This window comes from Notolabrus celidotus, chromosome 13, assembly GCF_009762535.1.
Source record: "Notolabrus celidotus isolate fNotCel1 chromosome 13, fNotCel1.pri, whole genome shotgun sequence".
NCBI lineage: Eukaryota > Metazoa > Chordata > Actinopteri > Labriformes > Labridae > Notolabrus > Notolabrus celidotus.
The window spans coordinates 20,225,880-20,250,457 of NC_048284.1; the positions used below are offsets into that span (position 1 = coordinate 20,225,880).

General features: G+C 40.5%; 1 protein-coding gene across 6 annotated transcripts in view; it reads left to right on the forward strand.

Annotated features, from left to right (window-relative positions):
• The window catches only part of LOC117824472 (A-kinase anchor protein 7-like), a 60,423-nt gene that overhangs the window by 10,661 nt on the left and 25,184 nt on the right, over positions 1–24,578 (forward strand). For all 6 annotated transcript variants that reach the window (XM_034699963.1, XM_034699958.1, XM_034699959.1 and 3 more), the window contains exons 7-9: positions 2,580–2,689; positions 3,537–3,583; positions 5,582–5,682. In XM_034699963.1, coding sequence (XP_034555854.1) covers positions 2,580–2,689; positions 3,537–3,583; positions 5,582–5,682 — 258 coding nt within the window. The remainder of the gene's footprint in view (positions 1–2,579; positions 2,690–3,536; positions 3,584–5,581; positions 5,683–24,578) is intronic.

Sequence of the window (24,578 nt, forward strand, 5' to 3'; positions counted from 1 at the left end):
ATCACAGCACTTTATATAAAATGAGAAACACTATAAGTGGATTTCTGAGTGGAATAGAGCTTCATTGGACCAGGTTGTGTTGAATTCTTTGGCTGTCAGGTTTTGCTGGATCTGAAAAAGTGATACTTGAAATGACTTTAAACAATCAGTAGATGAGGAAGCAGTCATAAGCCTTCCTCAGGTCATTTAGTAGGAAAAGCTCATCAGTGATTGAAGATTATTCTTCTTACTCTGACAAAATAATCATATGTAACGTTGAAATGTTTACACCTGGATCTACATGACTTCATAAAACTCCATCAGAACCAGAAAAAATCCAAGTGCCTCCAATCAGTGAGTTTGATGCACTATAATGCAAAAGAAAACGTGTCTATTTACTTCTTAAAAAAGGAGCATTGTTGGAAAGCCTTCGGAGATTAAGCCAATGTTTAGCGTTACTGTGTGTTACGGTCGCCCAAGCAACAATGGTACACAGGCTCAATAGTGGAGACCGCAACATACAAAAACAGAAGGGACGCCACACATAGATGCCAATCAAAACCCCAATCTTTCTTTCAAATAGAAACCTCGACCAAATTAAAGAACCAATGAAATCAAAAGAAATAAGGTAAACAATAAGGGACTGGAGACCCCGGCCAAAGGAACAAAAGATGGAAAGGTGCTGGGCCAGCCGCGCAATGTACCGTCGCTCCCAGCACCTAACCCTAAACTAAACTGAGAATAACAAAATCTAAACCATAGAGGAAAAGAAAACCGATAACTAAACTACCAGTAAATCTCCAGCCCAAACTAACAGAACAAACAAATATAAACTCCAACAAACTAACCAAGTTTGGAGAGAGGGAGATAGAGAGAGAGAGAGAGAGAGAGAGGGAGAGAGAGGGAGAGAGAGGGAGAGAGAGGGAGAGAGAGGGAGAGAGAGAGAGAGGGAGAGGGAGAGGGAGAGGGAGAGAGAGAGAGAGAGGGAGAGAGGGAGAGAGGGAGAGAGAGAGAGAGACCTGAGGAGCCGTACATAACACCCTCACCCTATGATGTTGAATATGTTACAAGAGTACAAGAGAAACATTTTCAACATGCATCGGGACAAAGTATCAGCCAAAACGTTTTCCTTGCCCTTGATATGCCTGACCTCAATTTTGAAACCAAGCGGCAACCTCTGGTCTCAAACTATGAAGCTCATGCGGAAGTGTTATGAACTGCAATTCATCGAGAATCCGCTTGAGGCTGGCTGCAGAAACACTGGAAGCCACATACACACCAATTCAAAAGAGACGATCTTTGCAGCATTAATAAACATGTTTACAGTCTGGTTCAAAAAACGACTTGGCTGTACGTAGCTAATCTCTCTATCGTCACACACTGTACAGGGTGTGAATTTTTTTCTAACGGGACGGTTCAGAAGATATTAAGATTCTGAGTTTTTGCCAAATAAGGACATGACTGACTTGACTCCCAGATGGGAACACATAGCGGTTGGCTAGGAGGCTCAAACTCTGCCCCTTTACCTCACACTCTGCCTGGTAGAGTTCTAGCATATCCAATATGGCTGCTGCCGTCAATTGGCTTCAAAACAGCGCTCAGAAACAGATGGGTGACGTCACGGAGACTACGTCCATATGTGGATAACATTAAAAACGGTTGTTGAATTAGTTGGTTCGACGACTTTCCCACAGCAGTGATTCCAAGCATAAAAGACAACCATATAGAAATAATCAGTCTTGTCACTGTTGGTCTTGCTGTCTTGAGGCATTAGTGTTAATTTCAGACTGTTTCATAAGCAGCTAGAAACACCACACAGAAGCTTTAGACATTCGACTTTCAGTAATGCTAAGCTCCTTTGTCATAAACGGATTCTTCCAGTATATTACAGTGTTTGATTTACACAGTAACTCATGTAAACCAAAAAAATGTATGTATTTAATTGCAATATATTGATCCTATTCCGATTATCATATTTATTTATGTTTTTGGTAGTATTGTGGATGTTGGACTTTATAACACCTCTTCAAAACCAGGAATATTTTGTACGTGTTTGGTCCTTTCACTGAGGTTAAATTTCCCCAACTATAATTTATATTTCTGTGATAAATCGATTAAAAAGTAATAACTGAAGAGTACAAATATTCATTCCATTCTGTGAATGTTGGAAAAGCCAAATAAGGATACAGCAGGAAGTCAGATTGTGCTGTCCTCTCCTCTGCTCCCTCCAACACTGTTATTGATTATGTACTAACCTTTCGCTCCCTGTAGAGCTCCTCTTCCTCTTCTAAAAATACCACTGGTTTTCCTCTAAACATCAACGCTGGAGTGGGTGTGTGCGTTTTTGTGTACGTGTGTCCGTCCTTGTGGGCTATCCATGTGTCAGTGACCTTGTTTATCCATCTTTGTCAAACTATACAGGGGTAAAAAAGCTTTTTTCACCTCTTCTTGTGAAAATCCTCTTCTTTGTGTCTACTCTATTTGAGTCTTATTCTGGTGCCTCAAAGGGTTCATTGTGAGGAAGTTCAGGCGCTTTAAGATCTCATGATGACTGTCACTTCTCTGGTTTAAGGAAATCTTTATTTGTCTGTGTGTTGCAGAGTTGCTGCAGAGACGTTTTGTGGAGCAGGGGCTTCTACAGGGCGTTCGCGGGTTTGAGCCCCACCTCACCATTATGAAGCTATCTAGAGCACCCAAACTTCGATCACAGGTTTGCACTTAGACACACACAAGCATACATGTAACACATTCTTGTTAGAGTTCCAAACATATGCAATTATAAATTCCTATAGCTGAAAATACCTACTATTATGTCCCATAATTCCTGTAGTCATAGTATTGATAAAGTAAATACATAAAGTATAATATTGCACAGGCCTGTATGTTTTATTTTTGTATTTAATGATGAACATCAGCATTGACCTGCTTAGTCCAGTTATGCTTTTATATATCATTGAGTCCCAGGAAGCTTGTGACTTTCTGTAACACTTCTGACTGCCAAACAGCTGCAGTGTTGCCCTCCCTACACACACTCTCTTCATCTGTTCCTCCTACCCTCCTCTCAAATGGCTGTAAAATGTATATATTTTTTCATGTTGTAATAACAGGACTGCTGCAGTTTTGTGAAAGAAAATTGAATTTACATAAAAGCCATTATATTAGAATGAATCAAGAGGAGATATTATCCAGGATTAAGAGGAAGAGAGGAATATGGGGGAGTGACTGAGGTATGGCTTCTGAAATGGATTAAAATATTAATAAGAGGAGCAGAGTGGTGGTTGGGGGGGTGCTGGTAAGAAAGGGGTGAGCAGTGGTCAGGAGACAGTTTATCGTCTTATCCTTCCTGGCGTCTGCAGGCAGTATTCTTGTTTCACCTGTGTGTGTGTGTGTGTGTGTGTGTGTGTGTGTGTGTGTGTGTGTGTGTGTGTGTGTGTGTGTGTGTGTGTGTGTGTGTGTGTGTGTGTGTGTGTGTGTGTGTGTGTGTGTGTGTGTGTGTTCTCTCAAATATGTAATGAATATTATATAACCTACGTTTTCTCTTGTTTTGTGCCTTTCAGGGTATAAAGCGTGTGGACCCAGGTCTCTACTCTGATTACACAAACAAGTAGGTTGTTGATTTTTTTTTAAATATTTGTGTAACCAGCAAATATTCTGGCAACAAATATACTTAAAGCTGGGGTTGGTAGTCAGATTTAGATAGACTTTTTGTTATACTGGTTAAAATGATCTTGATGTCCCGATGGCAATCAATACATAATGTGTTCTTAAAAAAGCTGCTGTCTACAGCCACATTAAACCTGAGAAAACACCAACCAATCCCTGCCATCAGGAGCCAAATTATGAAACCAATCAAATCCTGTCCTGCTGTTCTGCCCGCCTCCTGCACGTGCATTTCGTGTTTGTTTGTGTTTTTAACTTTCACTATGATAATGTTTTGGTGTTTTCTTATCGCTGAGTGAGACATGAGTTGACATAGTGCAAAACACAAACGATGTGCTGAGGACCGGTTTTGAATCAGTCACCATCATATGATCACGAATCAGAGGAGCTCCGAGCGGAGGGGTGGAGGAGTTAGACGGAGTCCCGAGGGAATGCTACATTCAAATTCATGCTAGTTTTCCGTGACTACCAACCCTAGCTACAAGGAGAATTCACGAAAGAAGAATTTACCCTTGCCATATGCTCCCTCTCTACGTCTAATCCACAGAGCACCATACACTAATGATATTCAGATGCAAGCACAAACACAAGTTGCAGCTTTGTGCAATTTGCTCTTGTTTTGTGTCTGAAATGAGCCGTCGGCATCTCCTCTCACTGCCATGCAGAGCTGCACTGTGAGCTGACATCATCACAGGGAGCAACCATGTCCACATACAGATAAGGAGCTGAATAGGGATGGGACACGTATTGACAGTGTGTTGAAAGGTTGACTCTGAGAATTTCACAGTATCTAACATAAAAAAAGGATAAAACATTATTGTTCTGTGAAATGACCCAGACTGTCCACACATTTAAATGTGGGCCTGCTTGTGTGTTTCTTGCGTCTCAGACAGCCTCAGACTGATCAGCCCCTTGCATCTGTAACAGTTATGCCATTATGCAAAGATATATCATTTTTAGGTCATGTAGAGGAGGAATTGGGGTCATGATCACCACAAAGTTTGAATGTGACATAATTTATACATACTGTGCAGTCAGAACCAATTCTCATTAGAGGGTAACAGTGCGTGGCTGTAAGTGCGTTGTTTGAGGTGTTTTGCAATGAGGTTTTATTTGCACAGAAAGGAGCAAATTCTGCACCATGTCTTATTTAAACATGTGTGTGAACAACACCTCAGCACAGTGCGAGTGTTTGCTGTGCAGCTCAATTTCAGGTGCATTAAATCCTCTGCATGCACTTTCTGAATTAGACAATATTGTGTTTTACCTTGTTTGCACAGGTTAAGTGGCTGCAAATGCTGTGCAATACTTTTCTAAATAAGGCTGTGACTATTCTTTCATGTCGTAAGGCGTTTTTTGATCGCAGGAACTTTACCCCTGAACTAAGTGCGTTTCGACCGGAGGAACCAGGGTCTAAATTTAGTTCAGGGGTAGATAATCTCCCCCCTGAAAAGCCCCTGCTTGGGGGTAGTACTTTTCAAAGGTCCTTGGACTTTCGGTTGAACGTTACGTTGTTTTTGGAGTTTACACAGTTGTTAAAACACAGAGGGAGTTCCTGGGAATGCATACTAGTTTAGTTTTTTTATTAAGATTTCATAATATTATTTAATATAAAGTTTTTTCTCCATACGTCACTGGCCTGATTGGCACGATCTACCCGGGACTTCAGCCTGCGGTCGAAACGCAGACAACTCTGGGGGCACAGGAACCTTTTAGTTCCGGGGAAAGTAGTTCTAGGGACTAAAAGACCCAGGCACTTTTGGTCGAATGCACCTATAGGGACATTTCGCAGTTACCTCTTGACAGTTATTTTTTTCACTGCTGTTTAAAAATAGTTTGAAGCTCTTTTTTTTGACTGACATCATGACAATTTGCTGGAGGCATCAACACTCTCTCCTCTGTCTCACCACCTCTCGTTGTCACTTTGGATGTCGCACTGCAGGTTTTTTGGAGACCAGAGAGTTGAGCGGGTGGATCTTTGTTCCATGTTGAAAAAGAAGCAACAAGACGGGTACTACCACACTGAGACATCACTACAACTCGGTAAGTGTGCATTGACACACACAAACGAAGCCTTGCTGTGTTTATGTGTTCATTAGCTTTCTGGTGCGCTATTGAGCCACCAGAGGGCGCTCTCTGATCACATGTTAGTTTCAGTATCTCTGGCTGTGAGGTACTAAGTGCTTGCAGTAGCATATTTTGAGATAATGAGCTGCTTTTACTGTTCATGTTTTAGATAATGGATGTAGAGGTTGTGTTGACTTGCAGCTTTCTTAGAACTGTTTTTTTTTGTGTGGCAAAAAATACACATTTGATTTTTGAATATTTCACAAAAGCTAAAAGAGAGGGAAACTGGACCACTGACACAGCATTTGAATCCTCAAGAGCCAGTTTTCATGATGACATTGCTGCCCAGTTTCAACATTATTACCCTGCCAGTTCTTTCACAAACTGGCAGCGTTGTCGAACAGCAGCTTTGAATAGCTGCTGAATGAATGGATTGCTGACGAGCTGTAGTGGTCACAGTGATGAATTCAAAACACATTCTGGATGTCTCAGTATACAGTTAATAACTGAATAACATAGTTTAACTCCCCTTGAAATGAGGCACAAACCGGATCAGTATGTTGCAGAGTATAATGATCAGATTTTAAAACTGTGACATCTGTGCTCGTCGGAGCAATTCATCTTACTCTGTAGACCCACATAAACTCCAGATGGCACTGTTTACCACTTTGGGACTTGGGTTTAGGCCAGACAGGCAATGTCACTGTGCTCCTTGTGTCTGTTAAGTATTGGTGTGGTAACATGCTGATTGTAGCAGTATATTAGGAATAAAAGTAGCTGTAAGAAGGGATGAAACTTGTCGTTGGAAGTTAGTTTGTGCATCTTGTAGTTTGTCTTCACAGATGAAAAGAACTATAAAGTTTTTGATGTTGCATCTCCACTGAGAGGATCCTTTGTAACAAAGAGAGGCTGCTCAACAAGTGCCAAGCTGTGTGGTTGTGGTAAACCAGGATTGCAATTGCATTTTCTGCTGTTCCCGTATTGCAAATGTCGTAAAGTGTTTTACAAAGAAGGGCTTTTTGTTTTAATTTTTATCAGTTTGCTATGATTCAAAGAGGCATGGAGGGCAAAAACCTAGAATTAATTAGCTAAGGCCCTGTTATAATCTTACTGGTTGAACAGACCCAGAACATGCATTATTGAAACCTCTTTGCTCACAATGAAACTTATGAAAGACTTGTTTTATAACACTGCAACCTCATTTTTGATGCTTTTTCACAATCTTAATATGTCTCTCTTTCCAAATTAACATAATTGCATAACATTAGTCATTCTGTGCCCTTTAAAAGCCTTTTGCTTTGAGCTACAAGCTTGCATGATCTATACAAATCGATCCTCTGAAGATCACAATGATTTAAGCTGGAAGACAGACCAAATCCATTTTTTTATGCCAGCTTTTGCCCAGAAAAAGATTTATTTTGCGCTATTATGAATTAAAACTGGTTCAGTAATACTCAGTAATTGGAGTATATTTTAATATAAAGACACTAGCTATTAAATGATGTAATTTTAAAGCAGCTATCTCTGAAAACAAACAGGAAAAAATGAAACGAAATGAGTAAGTTTATCCACTATATATATTTTATTTTACAATAATGTTTACATGTCAGTTAAAACCCCAGCTACCACGTATCATATACATGAATAGATTATTAAATGGCCACCAGAGAGTTAACAGGATTACCGTGTACCTTCAGGTGGATATTAGCAAATGCAAACATGCACATACAATATATGACAGATTGACAGGAACTCCCCAAGTCCCACTTTCAAGTAAGTGCATCAACTGCTGTGTGTGTGCACGCAGGTATATATGTGGCTGTCATTATGAGTGCGACTGGGCTGTCACAATGTTTTGTGGATCACTGATCTGCCTGTGAGAGACAAAGAGCGACAGTGTGTGTGTCGGAGTGACAGTCAGAGCATGGGGACGTTTACCTCTCACTTTGCATCACTCAAAAGATAGTGCTTCTGTCAGTTTTTCTCACAACACTGTAAACATATGAAGCTTTTCAGTTATGCTTTAATAGTATGTGTATTTTTTTTAAAAAGCCTTTGCTTTGGCTATAGCAACCATTTTTACTTGGAATGACCAGTAGCTTGTGGTTGCTAATTGCTGTCTAGTGAAAAAAGCCAAGTCCGTGTAGGTCAGCAGGAGAGCAAATTTCTGTTTCTTCATATGCTCTAAACTGGACTATCAAAGTCAACTGAGGCAGCTGTTTCTTGTAGCCACACCGCAAAGTGGGGGTGCTGGTGGTCTAGCTGTCCAAGCGTCCCACGTATGGAGGCTATAATCCTTGTCACAGAGGTCGCCGGTTCGACTCCCGGCCGGTCGACCATTCACTGCATGTCTTCCCCCACTCTCTACTCCCCACATTTCCTGTCTCTCTTCAGCTGTCCTGTCCAATAAAGGTGAAAAAGCCCAAAAATATATCTTTAAAAAAATAAAATATATAATAATAATAATAATCTAATTCCACTCCGTAACTTGAGAAAAACACCCACTTGTAGTTTTTTAAGTATGTGCAGTTTAGGGCGCATGGAGGTCAATGTGAAATAAGAAAGTTAGCCCCAAGGCTTTTGCATGCAGACATAGCATGTAACAAAATCAATGAAAGATCAGTTCAAGGTCCACAGTGTCATTGATCTTTTCTCACATTTGACAGACATCCATATTTCTGCAGCAAGGTCACACTTTGACTTCTCAGTCTCAAAGACGTAAAGGTATTTTAGCTAATCAAATGTTTGACCTAATAAACACAACATAGGCTAACAACTTGAGGAGCAACTGGAAGCACCAGAAAAGCCAGGTGTTCTGCAGAAACTACTTAACACACATGTTGACTGAACATCTCAACAAAACTTGCATAAGTTGACATTTTTATGAATGGAAAAAAGTGTCTGCGTTGAGTGTGGGAGAACAAATTAATACATCTAAAAACCTGTGATTTAAGAGGTCTTACAGCGAAATATTGCTGTCGTATAAAGCCGCACTCTTGGCAGCACTCAAGAATTTGTTAGGTGAAATTGCTCTCTCCATAGGAAAGCAATTACTCAGCCAGCACTCAAAAGTCTTTTATTACTCAGTGAAGGCAAATATGTAGTGAAAAACAAATTGACTTTTAACCCAATGACTCAGCAGATTGATCAGACTGTTTAAATGATTTAAAATAGCCCACTGCTCTGTAGCATACTGTCGTTGTTAGGAAGCACAAATACCTAAATCACAAAACAATTATTAAATAAAAATCTCATCATTAATTTGGTATTACTATTCAGTCATAATGGGACATATTTCTTCCATTGGGAAGAAATTATGTCGTGTACCCTCTGCTTCAAATGAAATCTGCGTAAATGGCACCACAAATAGTTCAACATCCTTGTTATGCTGTTTCCTGACGGGTTTAACATCCTCTAACATCCCTGTTCCTAGTTCAGTGTGCTTTTTCTAGTCTTGCTCAGTGGTCAGTGTCTGATTATGCGTGTATATGTTAATCCCATAATCCACTGTACAAGATAATCCACAGCAAAGCCTACAATACCCAACCCAACAGGGCGTGTTTGTGTAAAAAAGACCAGGATGCCAATTTATATAACCAGCAACAGAAAGTGAAAGACAAAACAGGAGATTTTGTTTGATTCATAAATCCTCTCATTTAAGTTATAATCCTCAAGATTCAATAACTTTGGATTTTGCAACAGGCTGACGTCAGCCGTTGTGTTTGTAGATTCCAATTTTGAAGCCTCATCTTCAGCACATTAGTTGCCGCCCTTTTTTCTTCTCGGCTCAAAGTGACCAAATTCGGACTTGAGGGTTTATGTAAGGCTACAGGTTAGTATCTATTTAGGGTACTGCAAATAACGATGAAATCTAACAGAGAAAAAATGTATAAGTAACTATCTAAAAAAAATTTTTATGGGTCACATCTGTATGAGCCAAGTCAAGAGGAAAGCTTTTAATTTGGTAAAGGTATCGCAGCTAAGACATTAGATTTTACTGCTTCTCCCTGCCTGTCAAATGCAAAGGCAGAGTCATTAGATTAGATTAGGTTCATATATATATAGTCATATATCAATCAAAGGTTCTTATCGTGGAGCTTAAGATGGGCAGACAGTTTACTTTAGCTGTTAGAAATCAATGTAAATTTACCTGGAGCGCCAAAAATAAAAGCCTCCTCTACATCTCCAAGACCGCCTCTTACTGAGTGGCGATCTTAAAGACTGGTTATGGTTGATTTTATGGGGAGAAATAGTTTAATGTCATCAGCGTAAACTGTTAAGATGTATTCTGTTAGTACTATGTACATGGAGAAGAGAATGGTACCTAGTATAGAGCTAAGTGGGACACCACAGGATAGATTGGCAGGGTAAAACTGACAATGGAAAACAATGGAAAACACATGCTTATTTCACAATTAGCCAACATTTAGCATCATGCTCATTAAATTAAAGCTATATCTAAGTCCGTAAGTCAATCTCTTTTATGTTTTAGTTGTCAAATAAAGGATATATGTCTTAGGATGGTAATTAATCAACAGTTTTTAATAGCTAGTGGCTTGCTGTGTCTCTCTGATGTTTGACATTGAACAGGTAAGGTACAGTTTAAGAGCTTTTTCACTTCAACAGCTGCTTGCCTGGGTAATTTAAGCTCTATACAATTTGTCATTGAATTAATCACGACACAAGACTTCTGTCATGTTGTTACATTGCTGTGACATTTTCTGTAATTACAAGACTATCACATACCTTTTCAGGATTGTTGCCTCAGTCCACTTACTGTAACATGTGCTTTTGGTTTAGGACTACAACTTTTGGCATGTGTTGTTTCCTTTCCCGCTATTGTTTGGATAGATGGTTCAAAGTTATTACCACAGAACAAAAACACTGGAGCCTTCTTTAATCCTTTTTCCATGCACTGCTGTTGAATGTGATGTCAATCTAAGCACAGAACGGAGTTGATTAATGAGTTGAGTGTTTCTGAGATGGAAAATTGGTCCATGCTGTAATGAAAAGCCCATTTATCACTCCCCATGGCACTTGAGAAGAGACTTGTTTTGGGGGGGAAAGTGAGTAACGTTTAAACTCCTCTAGGTCAGCCTGACAATATGCTTTCTGAGAAAAGCCAGTTCGTAGCAAATGGGCAATTAAAAAGCCAAAAATAATATCAATTTTAAATAAGTGGCGGCCATACTTGTTTGTGTTCTCAAACGGTCAGCGTGACATTTCCAGTTGGTCTGTAAGTCTGAGATAATTCTGGCTCTGTGCTTTGGCAGGCATATCTCCTGTCATGACCTATTGATATTTACAGCACAGCACACACACTCACTCACAGCTTTACATACAGACGCACAACTATACTGTCATAAATATGTTTATGTAGAAGGCCATGCCTTTCTAACAGCGTGCAGACTTGGACAGATGTGTTTCCTCTTTCCTCTCTGACCTTTTGGTATTTTTCACTCACCACTGTACACACTGCTGCTTTGCCTTCTCCATTTGAAACAAGTCTTTGGCACTGTTAATTTTTTCCAATGGCAGCAATTAGCTAATGTGCATGTAAGTGGGCTAATTACTATCTTGAGAAGCATCAAATCAGGAATCCACAGAATTCGAAACATTAATACTGAGTACTTAAATTGTCATTAAGGCCTTGAATTTGTAATGGAGTGTAAAGACACTCACACATTGACAAGTTTTGGTTTTGATGCTCTCATTTGTTCAGAGTTTTTTCAAACAAGAGCTCAGAAATTGAGCTCAGAAGGTAAACAGTGTATTGAAGTTGCAGTGTTCTCTATGCTCAACCAAACACTGTCAACCTCCATCTCCTCTATCTCAGAGAGTGTCTGGATGTAGAGAGCCTTTCCTTTGTGCTACACTCAAGTAGGGCATAATTGCACCATTGTAGTGAAAAAGCCTGCAAGTTTTATTTCACAATGGTAGTAATAGTTCCTAACCAAAGTGTTGACACAGCATTGTGTAATGTTCATCTGCTGTACTCTTACATATAATCCAGTTGAATTAATAAGAGCTGTAGCCTCTTTGTTTGATTTTACTTGTGGGTAAACCAACTCACATTTCAATGTGACCAAAGAAAACACTCAAGCTGTTTTCCAAACCGCCTGCTACACTAGCAGTGCGTACTGATTTTGCCAAAATGTATTATGTAGTATGTCACCAAGAGCAAAATATGCAGTATGCTGAAACTACCCTGATGTCGTACTTTTATGGGAAAAATTCTCAGTATGCAGCGGACCAGTCTCCCTTGGCACTGTTTCCCACAATGCACTGCGCTAACATTCTGATTCTTCTTTTTTTCTGCATATAAAGGCTGGCACTAATTTTTTTTAGGTGCATTACCGCCACCTACTGTGCTTATGCGTGCAACAGTACTAACGATTAACAGTCTGTTACATTTTCTATAAGTAATGTTTAAAAGAAACACTGGGGAATCTTGTCAATACAGAGGCAATACTCATCTCACAGGTAACTGTTCGTATCTGTAAAAAATGTGCCATATAAACCACTTTGTAAATTATTATTTTTTTTTTTTTAAGTTATATTTTGGGCTTTTTCGCCCCTATTTGAAAGCTGAAGAGAGACAGGAAATGTGGGGAGCAGAGATGGGGGAAGACATGCAGGGAATGGTCGACTGGCCGGTAGTCGAACAGCCGACCTCTGCGATGAAGACTATGCTCTCTATACGTGGGGCGCTTGGACCGCTAGACCACCAGCGCCCCTCGCTTTGCAACTTTTAAAAAAAATCATAAGTGGATGCTACAGAAGCGGTTTAACCATCAGCTTGTCCCTTGTTTACTTCAGCTTTCTAAAACCAACTTAGCCTGACCTAGCATACTGCAAAACAGATCGAACAGAGCAGTGATACTACATTTGACCTCATCTGATGAACATAAAGCCCCTAAAGGATGAGGAAGTTGGAGGGGCTGATGATGTGCAACCAGCTTAAATCTTCCTTAACATATTATAAAAAAAACTACTACATACTCTCTTTTGCAAGTACATGGGCATAAAAGCAAAAACTGTCATCTAAGTGTCGGATTCTGCATACCAACTTTCCGAAAACTTCTCACTGTGAGGTGCGTGTGAATAGGCAACTTTGGAAATATCAAGGACAGGAAATCCTGAAATTTCCTAGAAATATTCTGGAGTGCGTAGAATCAAAAGGTCTTGTGTAACAATCCTGGGGGATCCCAGTATTACGCATTACACAGCAGGACTGGTTTGGAGCAGCTGCCAACAGCATCTGTACAGTCCTGCTTTTGAAGTAGTTACAAGACCCTGCTGATGCCTTTTAGATATGAGTGAATCAAGAACTGCAAAGTGTATCCCTAGAAAGCCAACAAGTTACCCGGTGTTAAATCTACATTGAGTAAGCAAACCTTAAGAACCTGGCAACCTACTGCTTAAAGCAGTGGTTGACAAGAGGATGGAAGAGGGGCTGGAGTGAGAGTTAGGAAATGAAGAAAGGACAAAAAAGGTGAAAGGAGGATAGAGGAAGGAGAAGTGAAGAAGATCGAAGAGGGTGGATCAAGGAATGAGGAGGATTAAACAGGAATAATAAATGAGCAAGACAATGAGAAATGGAGGAGAATAGAGGAGAACGGGCCAGCAGAAGCAGCAGAATTAAACAGATAGCGAGGATGAGGAGCGCAGATAGGCCAGACTGACAGAGAGGAAATTGAGAGCCTGAGTAGAGATGACATTAAACAGACGAGCTGATTCCAGTTTGATATAAGAAGGGGGAGGGTGGTAAAGGCTGACACGGGTCAGGCAAAGACAGAGCCAGGCAGCATGATGCAAGGAGCAAAAGGAATAAAAGTAGAGTGCTGCGACAGACGGAGGAAGATTGTATAAGGGTTTAAAAAGGGAAAAGTATCCCTCAGGTCAAACCCGTCAGATGTAATAAGAATCAACCGGAGCACATGTTTTTCTCCAAATGTCCCTCTCTCTGTGTCTGTTTGAATGCCTCTTTACATTTTGATCTAGTGTTGATCATTTTGATTTCTTTAGATGAGTTGAGAATCACCTTTTCACAGATATGAATTATCCATATGTCTAAGCTTTGTTTCTGAACTCAAGCTGGGAAATTAGCAAGCTAAAAACTTGTTTTTTTCACCTAAGTCTTGAACTTCACAGTTCCCGAAGAGATATGACAGTTTCTATAAAATAAAAAACAGTATTTACCTCATGCAAACAACCACACAGATTCATAGACATTCAAAGGCACTGCTGGGGACAGAACAGGAAGAGACATGGAGTGCGAGATTGATACGGAGCAGCTTTAAAGGCCACAGCGGTCTCAGTGGGCAAACAACAACACCTAAGAGCTGTCACATTAAAGAGAGCACCGACCTCAATGGTTTGTTTGTGCGCTGTAGTAGGATCGAACACTAATGGGGCGTGACTGCATGGGAAAATAAAGCTCTATATTAGGGTGACTAAAAAGATTCAATGCGATGAACCACTGAAAGGCACAACATGGTCTTTAGTTTATACAAGGACAGGTTTGCTGTTCTTAGCTAACAGGCTTTTAAATGATATTTTCCTGTTGAAAACAGGAAAATATGCATGCTGTTCTTGTTGTTCTGGTGATTCAATTTGAAGCATAGGAGCAGCTTCATAACTATGAAGTAACAGCATCACCTGTTACTGAACTCCCCAAAGTAACATCAATGGGACCATCGTACTGCCTGCCACATTATTCGCTGACTAAGCCCAGCTGGTTTAGCTCAGATCTCCTCTGAAATGTGTGATGCATATAAATAATCTTCTTCTTTGTAACTGGGATTAACTGTCCTAGTTTTTTTTTTTTTCTGTGGACAATCTCAATGGCACTGTGGACAATCCCAATGGCAGGCTTCTACACCCAGAAAAGGAGAAGTCATCTAAATGGAAAAATGGCACCTCTGTGACTAACAGTAGTCAGCTGCTGAGGGCTGAATGTTTGCACCAGGTAAATAAGACGGTAAAACGAAAATACAGTAACAGCAAGAGAGTAATGAGCAGTTTACATAACACCATGGGAAGGGGGGGTCCTATAGCTTTTACTTTTAGTGGTTCATAATAGGGGAGAACAGGGTTGGTTGGTTGGTTGTCACACTTTTTACTGTTTTGATGATTGCTCATCATCAAAACATCTTTCAATAGTCATTCCTACATTAAATTGAAGCTTAAGGTGTTGGCTTGAAATGTGTATCCCTCTCATTTTCCAACTCATTGTAACAAAGAGGCAATTAACTATCAAAGACACTCTGGCACATTGTGACAACCAACCCCATCACAGGGATGGTTGTCACACACTATGGGGTTGGTTGTCACACATTATGGGATTTTAATGAGAAAAATCTTTTAAAAAAGGCAAGAAGGCAGAACTAAATTTGAAAGTTTAATTGCACTGACAAGTGATAGGCCTCCATAACTTAATGCATTTTAACATAAAATGAGCAAGGAACATGAACAGGAAACACATCTTTAGGCCAGCCTTTATAACAACATAAAGAACAAAACAAATAGGCCGAACAATAATGGCCTACTCAACTAGGCTACATGCAGTCACTGTATGAGTTACAGTGATGGCAAATGTAGGGTCTGCGCACTCCAACTCATTTCACCATGCATGATTTTGCCAACATAGGGGTTGGTTGTTACATGTGACAACCAACCCCAAAGAGAATGTGACGACCAACCCCAACTGGAGTTTTTTGCTAGCATCAAGGCTAACAACCATCTAACAACTAGTTAGCTAGCTAATAAAAATCTAAAATATAGCTTTCCCCTCACACTTTGTAAGGGTAACACTTGTTTGTTATAAACCCATTGTTTAAAAGCCTAGAAGAAAAATACTGAGGAGCTGAATATTTACAATTTGACATGAAAAACACAAAAAGGCCTCTAACCTCAAGTTCAGCTGTCTTACTCCAGAGAAGACTATGTAGGTGAGCTCTGATCCTAATTCTGGAAATGCCCATACCCCAATTTGAGAGACAGTGCCCTCTGGTGGCGAGATATAACACGTGTGCCAACCAACCCGTGTGACAACCAACCCCGTTCTCCCCTACTTGATATGGAATATCAGAACACATGAGAAGCAGGTGCTGATAACGGTTCAAATAAACGTCAGAGGTATCATAAAGAAGTACTTTTCTACGCCTGTTTATTGATGTCAAAACAACAGTGACTGTAACACATTCTCATATAAATGCTCAAATGGCACTCGTGTCACACATGCTTAACACCGTTCATAACAACTCAGGCGCTTGCTTTTGTTTGTTGTGTAGGTGTTTGCATGTCATGGTTAATTATTAGGATTATAACAAACAATGTATCACCAGAGCAGACTGAAGTCTGTCTTATCTGCAGCATGCAGTCGTTTCACTCTGCCTCTGTGTGTGAGTGTGTATCTGAGTGCGTGATGGTGTGTGCGTAACCTGTCTCATGACCGAGGGCTGAGGCACCATGAGTCGACCTTGAGCTTAACAAAGTCAATACTGTTGCTGTCTTCTTTTTTTTTACTTCCTCTCTCGCGGCCCCCTGCGCATCTTGAAGTCTTTTTTCTAATTGACATGCGTGTTTGAAAAACTTGCAAATGACAGCATGAATAATGTATTTCTACAGTGTTGATTGGTCTGAGCTGTGTTGAAGTGGAACCTACAGGAGGAAAAAATGCATGCTAGAGAGTCAAAATATCTGCGGATGTCATGTTTATGGAAATGTTACCGAGGTCTGATTTATTACCTGGGTTTGAAGCATGACAATAATCTCATTTGTTGCCTTCATTCAAAAGCGTGGATCAATAAGATTATGTCTGTATGCATCGTGTACATGTATTAGAGCTGTGTTACTGACACTGATTGCAATTCGGTCTTGTCAATGATACTTTAACCCTACAAATAGCCATCATCACAGCTGCATGTCCTGTGTGTGTGTGTGTGTGTGTGTGTGTGTGTGTGTGTGTGTGTGTGTGTGTGTGTGTGTGTGTGTGTGTGTGTGTGTGTGTGTGTGTGTGTGTGTGTGTGTGTGTGTGTGTGTTTGTGTTTGTGTTTTTGTAAAGAGGCAGCTGTTGGCTGAACACTGTCGTTGGAGACAACGCTCCACTGTCTGCCAACACAGCTGAGCTCAGTGCATAATGCAGCACAATGCATGTGGTGTGTGTGTACTCTCAGCATCACGCTTACCCCTTGTTCATAATCCTCCATTAACCGTGTAGAGTGTGTTTAACCAGGCCTCCTCATCCGGGTTGTGCTCATGGAGCTACAAAGAAGTCCCTGCAGCAGGTGGGGATTTGTTGATTTACTCAAGAGCCTGAGCTACAGGGGTCTAAAGAGAGGGCTTGACCAGCATCCCCTGGTCGACAAGCTGCATTGTCGGTTTTAAAATGTAACTCTAGTTTGAGTAAGATGATTTTTTTCCCCCACATTGTTGTTTCTCACTTTCAGATTGTTGTCTGTTATGGTTTCAGTGTCTATATTTTAGAACACACAAAAACATAAGCCATAATCAATCAATCGGTCAATCAATCTTTGTCTATATAGCTCAAATTCTTTACAAAAAGAGCAGGTCTGAAACCATACTCTTTGTTTATGTTATTTACAAAGACCCAACATCAAGAATCAAAGATTCAGTCTTAACTTAAACCACCGGACACACATTGCCGCCATGGTTTCAACAGCTGGTCTATTTCCTCTCCTTCTTTCAAATGAAACCTCAAAAGGAAAACAATGATCAATCAATCAATCAATCAATCAATCAATCAATCAATCAATCAATCAATCAATCAATCAATCAGACTTTATTTGTAAAGTACTTTTCATACGATGATATTGTAACACATAGTGCTGTACATAGAAATAATAATAGGAATAATACAATATAATAAATTAAAAATACAAAAGAAGAACCTCCACAATCCATATGCAAGGTTAAGAACATGATATATAAAATAATAATATGAAATAGATTAAAATAAATAATAAAATAAGTTGCTGATAATGTTTTGAATCATACTGACACTAGCACATCCTATTGTACTTTATGGTATGGTATCATATCTTATCATATCCTATCTTATTGTATCTTATTGTATGGTATAGGGATGTACATTTCAAGTATTTTCCTTGATCGATCTTTGGAAATGTTAACAATCAATTATCAATTAATCATTAAAAAAAACGTAGACATTTTCCATGTCAAAAACACAGCCAAATGAGTTTTCCCCTGAATCAAATTTTCCTTTACGACACTATGTATATAATTAACAGGACTGAATAGCTACGGATTGTATTGAGGTGTTCAAAACGTTAAACACGCTGAATATCAACATGTGGAGCAGGTTCATAATCTCTGCGGACATACAGTCATAAAAGTGAAGGCTCAGACTTCAACAAGGGAACAGAACAGAAACAGTGTCCAGTTTTCTGTCTACTTGTCGTGATAGAAAATCGAAATAAAAAAATGTGTTCGAGTACGTTCTTAACAACCAATTAATTGATAGTTGATTAATTATGAATATCCCTAGTGTGGTATTATATATCCTATCATATATCATATCGTAATGTATCCTTTTGTATGTATGTACCATTTTTAACATAATATATCATATCATTTTGTACCATATTATATTATATAGAGGTGGGACCAAATATGGATAGGGCTATATTTTGTTCAATAATCGATATGCCAGGGCAAAATATTGTTATTTTAATTGAAAAATATGGGGCTCTAAAAAGGTTTGACTAAAGTGTGTAGGAACATATTATGAATGCTTTTGTTTGTTATTAATAGTTATACGGAGTAATAAGCAGTGATTACTATATAAGGCAGGAACCTCTGTTTTCTTGTCAGGTGTTCTGCCTGGAAGGTAAAAACTGTCTTTGACCGCTGAAGCAACATGGTGCTGCTGGAGTTACATGTGGGGGTTAGTTTATGGAAAAATGGTCTAAATATGACTCCGACTTTCATTTATTAAACAATGTGATTCACAGCACGCCCATGAAGAAGTTGATAGTGGCATACCAGAGGAAGACAGCAGGATAACGTAGGACAGCAGTGAAAATAAGTCAAGAGATGACGTTGCCACTTTTCAAAACAAAAGCCCTCTTTTTCTTATTGTTTCATTTTTTTTTCCAATGGTTCAATGACTTCAATTGACTTATCAGAAACATTATCACTGCTATGTCCATTTTTGAATGACATGCTTCGTCCACATATTTGTCAGTTAAATAGAGCAAGGGAGTGAAGCACACAGACGGACAGACAGTAATGATGAACAGCCGGGCTGATTACATGAGCAAGAGCTGACATTATGCCGCACTGCCTTTGTGTAACCAGCATCATTTAATATTTAAATAAAGCTTGTACATCTAACATTAATGACTCATACATATGATCCTTTGGAGATATAATTGTAGACCCGGGGGGAGGGATGTAGACTAATATTCTTGATCTTGTGAAGTCATGACCAGGTTGAAAGAGGGAATAGGCCACTTGGATGCTGCGTGGATTCTTGCACGAGAAAAACACAAACACATATTTAATTCTTCCCCTCCTGAAAATATTTCTCCCCAGTGTCTTTTTAATCATTGCAAACTCCATTTCTTTCTCTGGAGGCTCAAAGAGTCTGACGGTTTGCTTTGACTCGTCATTAGCCATCATCCCAATTCTCTTTTACCAAAAGTAAAAAAAATAGATGTGAGGTAAAACCAGAAATATTTGGCTTCCTGACTGAACAGAGCTTTCAATCAGGGCTAATAATACGTGTTTCCGATTACACAGAGTGATGACTGTGTGCAATTTCAGGCCATGGCAGTGCTGACATAACCACAAACGTCTCTTTTTAAGGCGTTTTTCGACCGGAGGAACATTACCCCGGAACTAGGGACTTTACCCCTGAACTTCATGCGTTTCGACCGGTGGAACTAGGGTCTAAATTTAGTTCAGGGGTGGATAATCCGCCTGTCGTCCACAATAACATCACACACATCTGTGATTCACTTGATTTCTCTTTCTTTACTTTGTTCTATCTGTTTTGTATGTGTGTGTACTTTTCAAAAGAAGAAGCTGTGATTCTCTTGATTTAGCAGCTTGTAACAGTAGCCTTCTCTCATCATACCGCGAATGCGTCTCTCCAGGTGTTACGGTTTTAAAAGTGACCCTGTAAACTGGAGACCTTCAGCTGAATGTAACAGTGTTTGTGGAGTTTACACAGCTGTTGAAACAATAAAGGAGTTTTGAGATTCAATATCCTCATCAGATATTTAATGATCGTCCAAAGACGTTTATGAGGGATGCATCTGGCTGAAAGTCGGCAGTTAACAGGGTCGTTGCTTAAACCAAAACACCGGCTGATCTCTGCCACGGCTTTTTGAGTTAAAAAGGATTTTAAGCCGTGTTGAAACGTCTTTGCTACTCGCGCTTATCTCCTCTCGTGTTGATTCAGTGAATCCATCTGTGATGAAATATAGCAAGATCTAAAACAGCGCGAGCTGAGTCTCTTCATGCTAACAGGCTAACTGTTGTGATACCTGCCGGTCCTTCTTCTTCTGTGGTGTCATCTGTGATGAATGGCAATCGTCTTTGTCCTACTGCCCTCTCCTGGTCTGGTGGTGTACTGCATTTACTTTTTATTTTCTCCATACGTCACTGGCCTGATTCGCACAATCTACCCGGGGCTTCGGCCCCGCGGTCGAAACGCAGACAACAATGGGGGGCACAGAACCTTTTAGTTCAGGGTAAAGTAGCTCTGGGGGCTAAAAGACCCCAGAACTCTTGGTCGAAATGCACCTTTAGACACATGACAGGTTCACATCTGAATAGCTAAGCTACTAGTTAGGGATGGAGGGATGAGAATGTACTGAGGTGTGGTTATCATCTATGATTATTACAATGTAAGGTTGACATAAAACACAGAATAATTCACACAGTCTTAACACTCAACAGCAAAGTGTGTACAGTTTTCATGATGGAGAGTTAACTCACACTGTGGGAGTGAATTGTTGACCAAAGCTCATGGGTTATGTACTCACTCTGCATGGTCTGACTGGCAAACACAATCAGAGTGCTCACACTGCATGTTGGGAGGGAGCATTGTTGATAAAATTTCCTTTGAAAGCTCCCACACACACAAGTTGAAGTCTGAAAATAGAGCTCAGGTCATAAATAGAGAGCACAATCGTTTCGTTACAGGTGGTCTTAATGTGGCCTCTTGGTTTAGCCTACATCTAGGCCTTATGTGTATAACAAATGTCCACACCACAAAGCGTGATGTCATGGTGCTTCCAGATGTGGTCTGCCATTTGCGCAAGTGCACTTAGGAAAAAAAAAAGGTTTGTGCGAGAATGTGCGGTCACGCCGTCCAAAAGTTCCTAGCATACCAGACATTCATCTGACTGGTTGAGAGCAGCTGATCTCTCTTTTGTGTTGTCATGCCCCTGAAATTCTTACTCAGTTCGTCTTCAGAATCAACTGTGCAACTCAATAATTGGTTCAGACTCAGCCACAGTTTGAAGGGCTTTGCACAGCACTGTCACAGAGTTCCACAGTCATGAGGCCTTAAGGCTGGGAATGTGTAAGAGCCAAGCGGCAACCTCTGGTCTCAAAATATGAAGCCCATGCGGAAGTGTTATAAACTGCAGTTCATTGAGAATCCGCTTGAGGCTGGCTGCAGAAACATCGGAAACCACAAAGACACCCATTGAAAAAAGACGATCTTTACAGCAGAAATAAACATGTTTACAGCCTGGTTCAAAAAACGGCTGCTTTCTGAAGAGAAAATTTCTGTCTCGACACACACTGTTTATTTATTTATTTAACCTTAATTTAACCAGGTAAGTCAATTGAGAACCAATTCTCATTTGCAATAACGACCTGGGCGAAAAGGCAACACAGGTGGCATGACAATAAATCAAAACAAAACAAAAAACAGAGGACATACAGAGAAACCTAGAGACAGAACAAAACAATACAAAAATATGACAGGAGTGAACAACTTAAAAGCAATTGAAAAGCAAGTGCAGTGATGTTGAGCTATGGGGTGTAATAAGTTTTTGAAAGTGGCGAGTGGAATGAGAGAGGTCAGCTTTAGGGATTGTTGCAGGTGATTCCAGTGGAGTGAAGGCCAGTTCAGCTGTGAGTACAGGTGACAGTGGTGAGTGGTGAATGGGGCTCCAGTGACAAAACGGATAGCAGCGTGGTAAATGACATCAAGTTTGTGAAGGAGAGTGTTGGAAGCAAACCTGTAGGCTGTCACCATAATCAAGAATTGGGACGGTGGGTGAATTTTTTATAACACGACAGTTCAGAAGATATTTTCTGTTAAATCAATCGTACAATTTCTATTCATATCACCCCAAATGATGATAAATCTAGAGCAGTTCTAGACTGTACTTGTTTACATTATTTTCATTGGCCAGGAAAGCTTCTTTTACCAGGCAGACAACTTTAGCAGGACCAGAATCATGCTGAAAAGCTGTTTGCTGTGGCTGTGCTGAGCTTCAAAAGGGAGATTAACTAAATGTTTTGGCATGTAAAATAACACTTACAGATGCTTTATCATTGAAATTGTCCTTAGTTTGTCTGTTTTTCAAGCTTTGACAGCAAACACGAAAGTTAAGAACCACAGTCACTGGGTTGGAGGTGTATTTACTTCTTATGCAAGCACGTAAAAAGAAACCTGAGCTTGTTCGAGGCCAGTTTCATTAAAAAATAACAGTGTGAACTGGCCTGACACCATTGAGTCAGACTCAGAGGGTTCAGGATGTAAATATCACCACAGAGGATCCTTATCCAATCTCCCTTTCCCTTACCCTGGGATTACCATCCTCCCTGCTTACCCTCACCTGATCTATAATCCACACTCAACCTTTACTCCTGTTTTTTCTATCTGTGAATTTTAAAGACTTTTTCTATTCTTTGGGGATTTTAGCCAGAAAAATACAGTTACATGACTCATAAATAACACAGATACGCGCAGAAGCAGGCAGCAGCAGCTGGGTATTCAAACAGCTATTATTCAGGCCACAGTGACAGCGGGAGGTGGAGCCTGGACCCCCCCTCCCCCTGCCACACAAACACACACGCATACAAACACACACTCTTGTATCCGCTGTCTCCTCACACACTGTATGCTGCTCCTTTTTCCCCTCTTCTACACACATAAGCATGCTCACTCTGTCTTTTTCTTGGATGTACACTTACTTCAGCTCCCAACACACATCTGCTCCATCCCCTTTCACACACACGAAAACACGCACACTCCTAACTGTAATACAAATCCCTCCTCCGCTTTCCCCCCACTCCACACACATAAAATTACACTCTTTTTGTCTTTGTGTCTCCCACACGCACACTTCAGCTCTTCTCCCATTCTCTCTGTGTCTCGCTCCTTCACCCACTCTCCCTCCCTCTCTCTCTCTCTCTCTCTCTCTCTCTCTCTCTCTCTCTCTCTCTTTCTCTGACACACACACGCACACACCCCTCCTCCCTGAGTCAGTGTAAAGTAGAGCGAGAGCAAGGAGCCACTCATCCTTTTTTTTTATCGCCTGCTGACTTGCTCGGTCGTCTTCAGGGGGGGAAAGGGAAAGGTCTTTTTTATTTTGGGTTGACTCCATCCTCAATGAGAGGGTCTGCCTGTCCTTTGAGGCGGATTGACACAAAGGAGGGAGTCAGGGAGATAACGAGTGGGAGAGAAGCAGTACTCTCGCTCCATTTGCCGGTCTTTGAACAAGAGGAGACAAGAGGGGTAACATCGGGGAAAGGGGAACGGGAGGAGAGGGAAGAAAGGAGACGCCATGGGTCAACTGTGCTGCTTCCCGTTCTCTCAGGCGGAGGAAAAAATCAGTGAGTGTCTCCTGCTCCTGGCTGCATGCGTGGGTGTGTGTGTTGTTGGAGAAACCAATTGGATTGATGTACTCAGTAGTGCTGTCTATTCAAAGATGCTGTTTGCATGCAGAGTAGAGATATACTGTACACTGTGTGTGTGTGTGTGTGTGTGTGTGTGTGTGTGTGTGTGTGTGTGTGTGTGTGTGTGTGTGTGTGTGTGTGTGTGTGTGTGTGTGTGTGTGTGTGTGTGTGTGTGTGTGTGTGTGTGTGAACAGCAACATCCCTGATTGACTGGGACCTACAGATGGGCAAGGAGTGTTTGTGTGACCATGCACATCCCTTTGTGTGCAGTCTGCTGAGGTGTTATTGAATTCATTTATAGGGAAACAGTCATATTCCAGCTGTAAACTGTAATTCATCTGCCCTTGTTCAGCAGCTCTGACTGGCTGATGATTTATGAGCTTCTGTGACACCATGAAATTGTTGCCTTGTTAGTATTTGCAGTAAGAGGACTGCAGGGACACCCATGAGTAACTCCTAACTTTCAGAACTAAACTTAAAACTGTCTTCTTAGTCTTGCGCTAAATAGATCAGAGGATGCTTACAGATGTTAAAACACTTGAGGATGTTCTGTGGAGTTTTCTTGCGAACAATGGTTGAGCTTAAATTCAGTGTCTCTCAGCAGAACTCATTAATTCTACTCTTCAGGTCTCGCACCTGCAGTTCTATAAACAGTGCATTGTTTCGTGCATGTGCCCGAGCATGCAATGTCTTCCACGCTGGTTTATTAATGTATTGCTGAGTGGCAAAAAACTCAAAGTAGGTTGAGAATTGAACGCAAGTGCATTTAATGCAAAATCAGCACATTGTTGAAATTTTAATACACACAGTCCACGGGGTACTTTCAAATAACACCTCATTGTGTGGTATATTGGTGTATTTGAACCAACTCAGTAGCCTCAGAAAATAGACTATTTATACTGGTGCACTTATGTCCCTGTGTTGCAATTACATGGTCCACACCCTAGTTGTTAATGGGG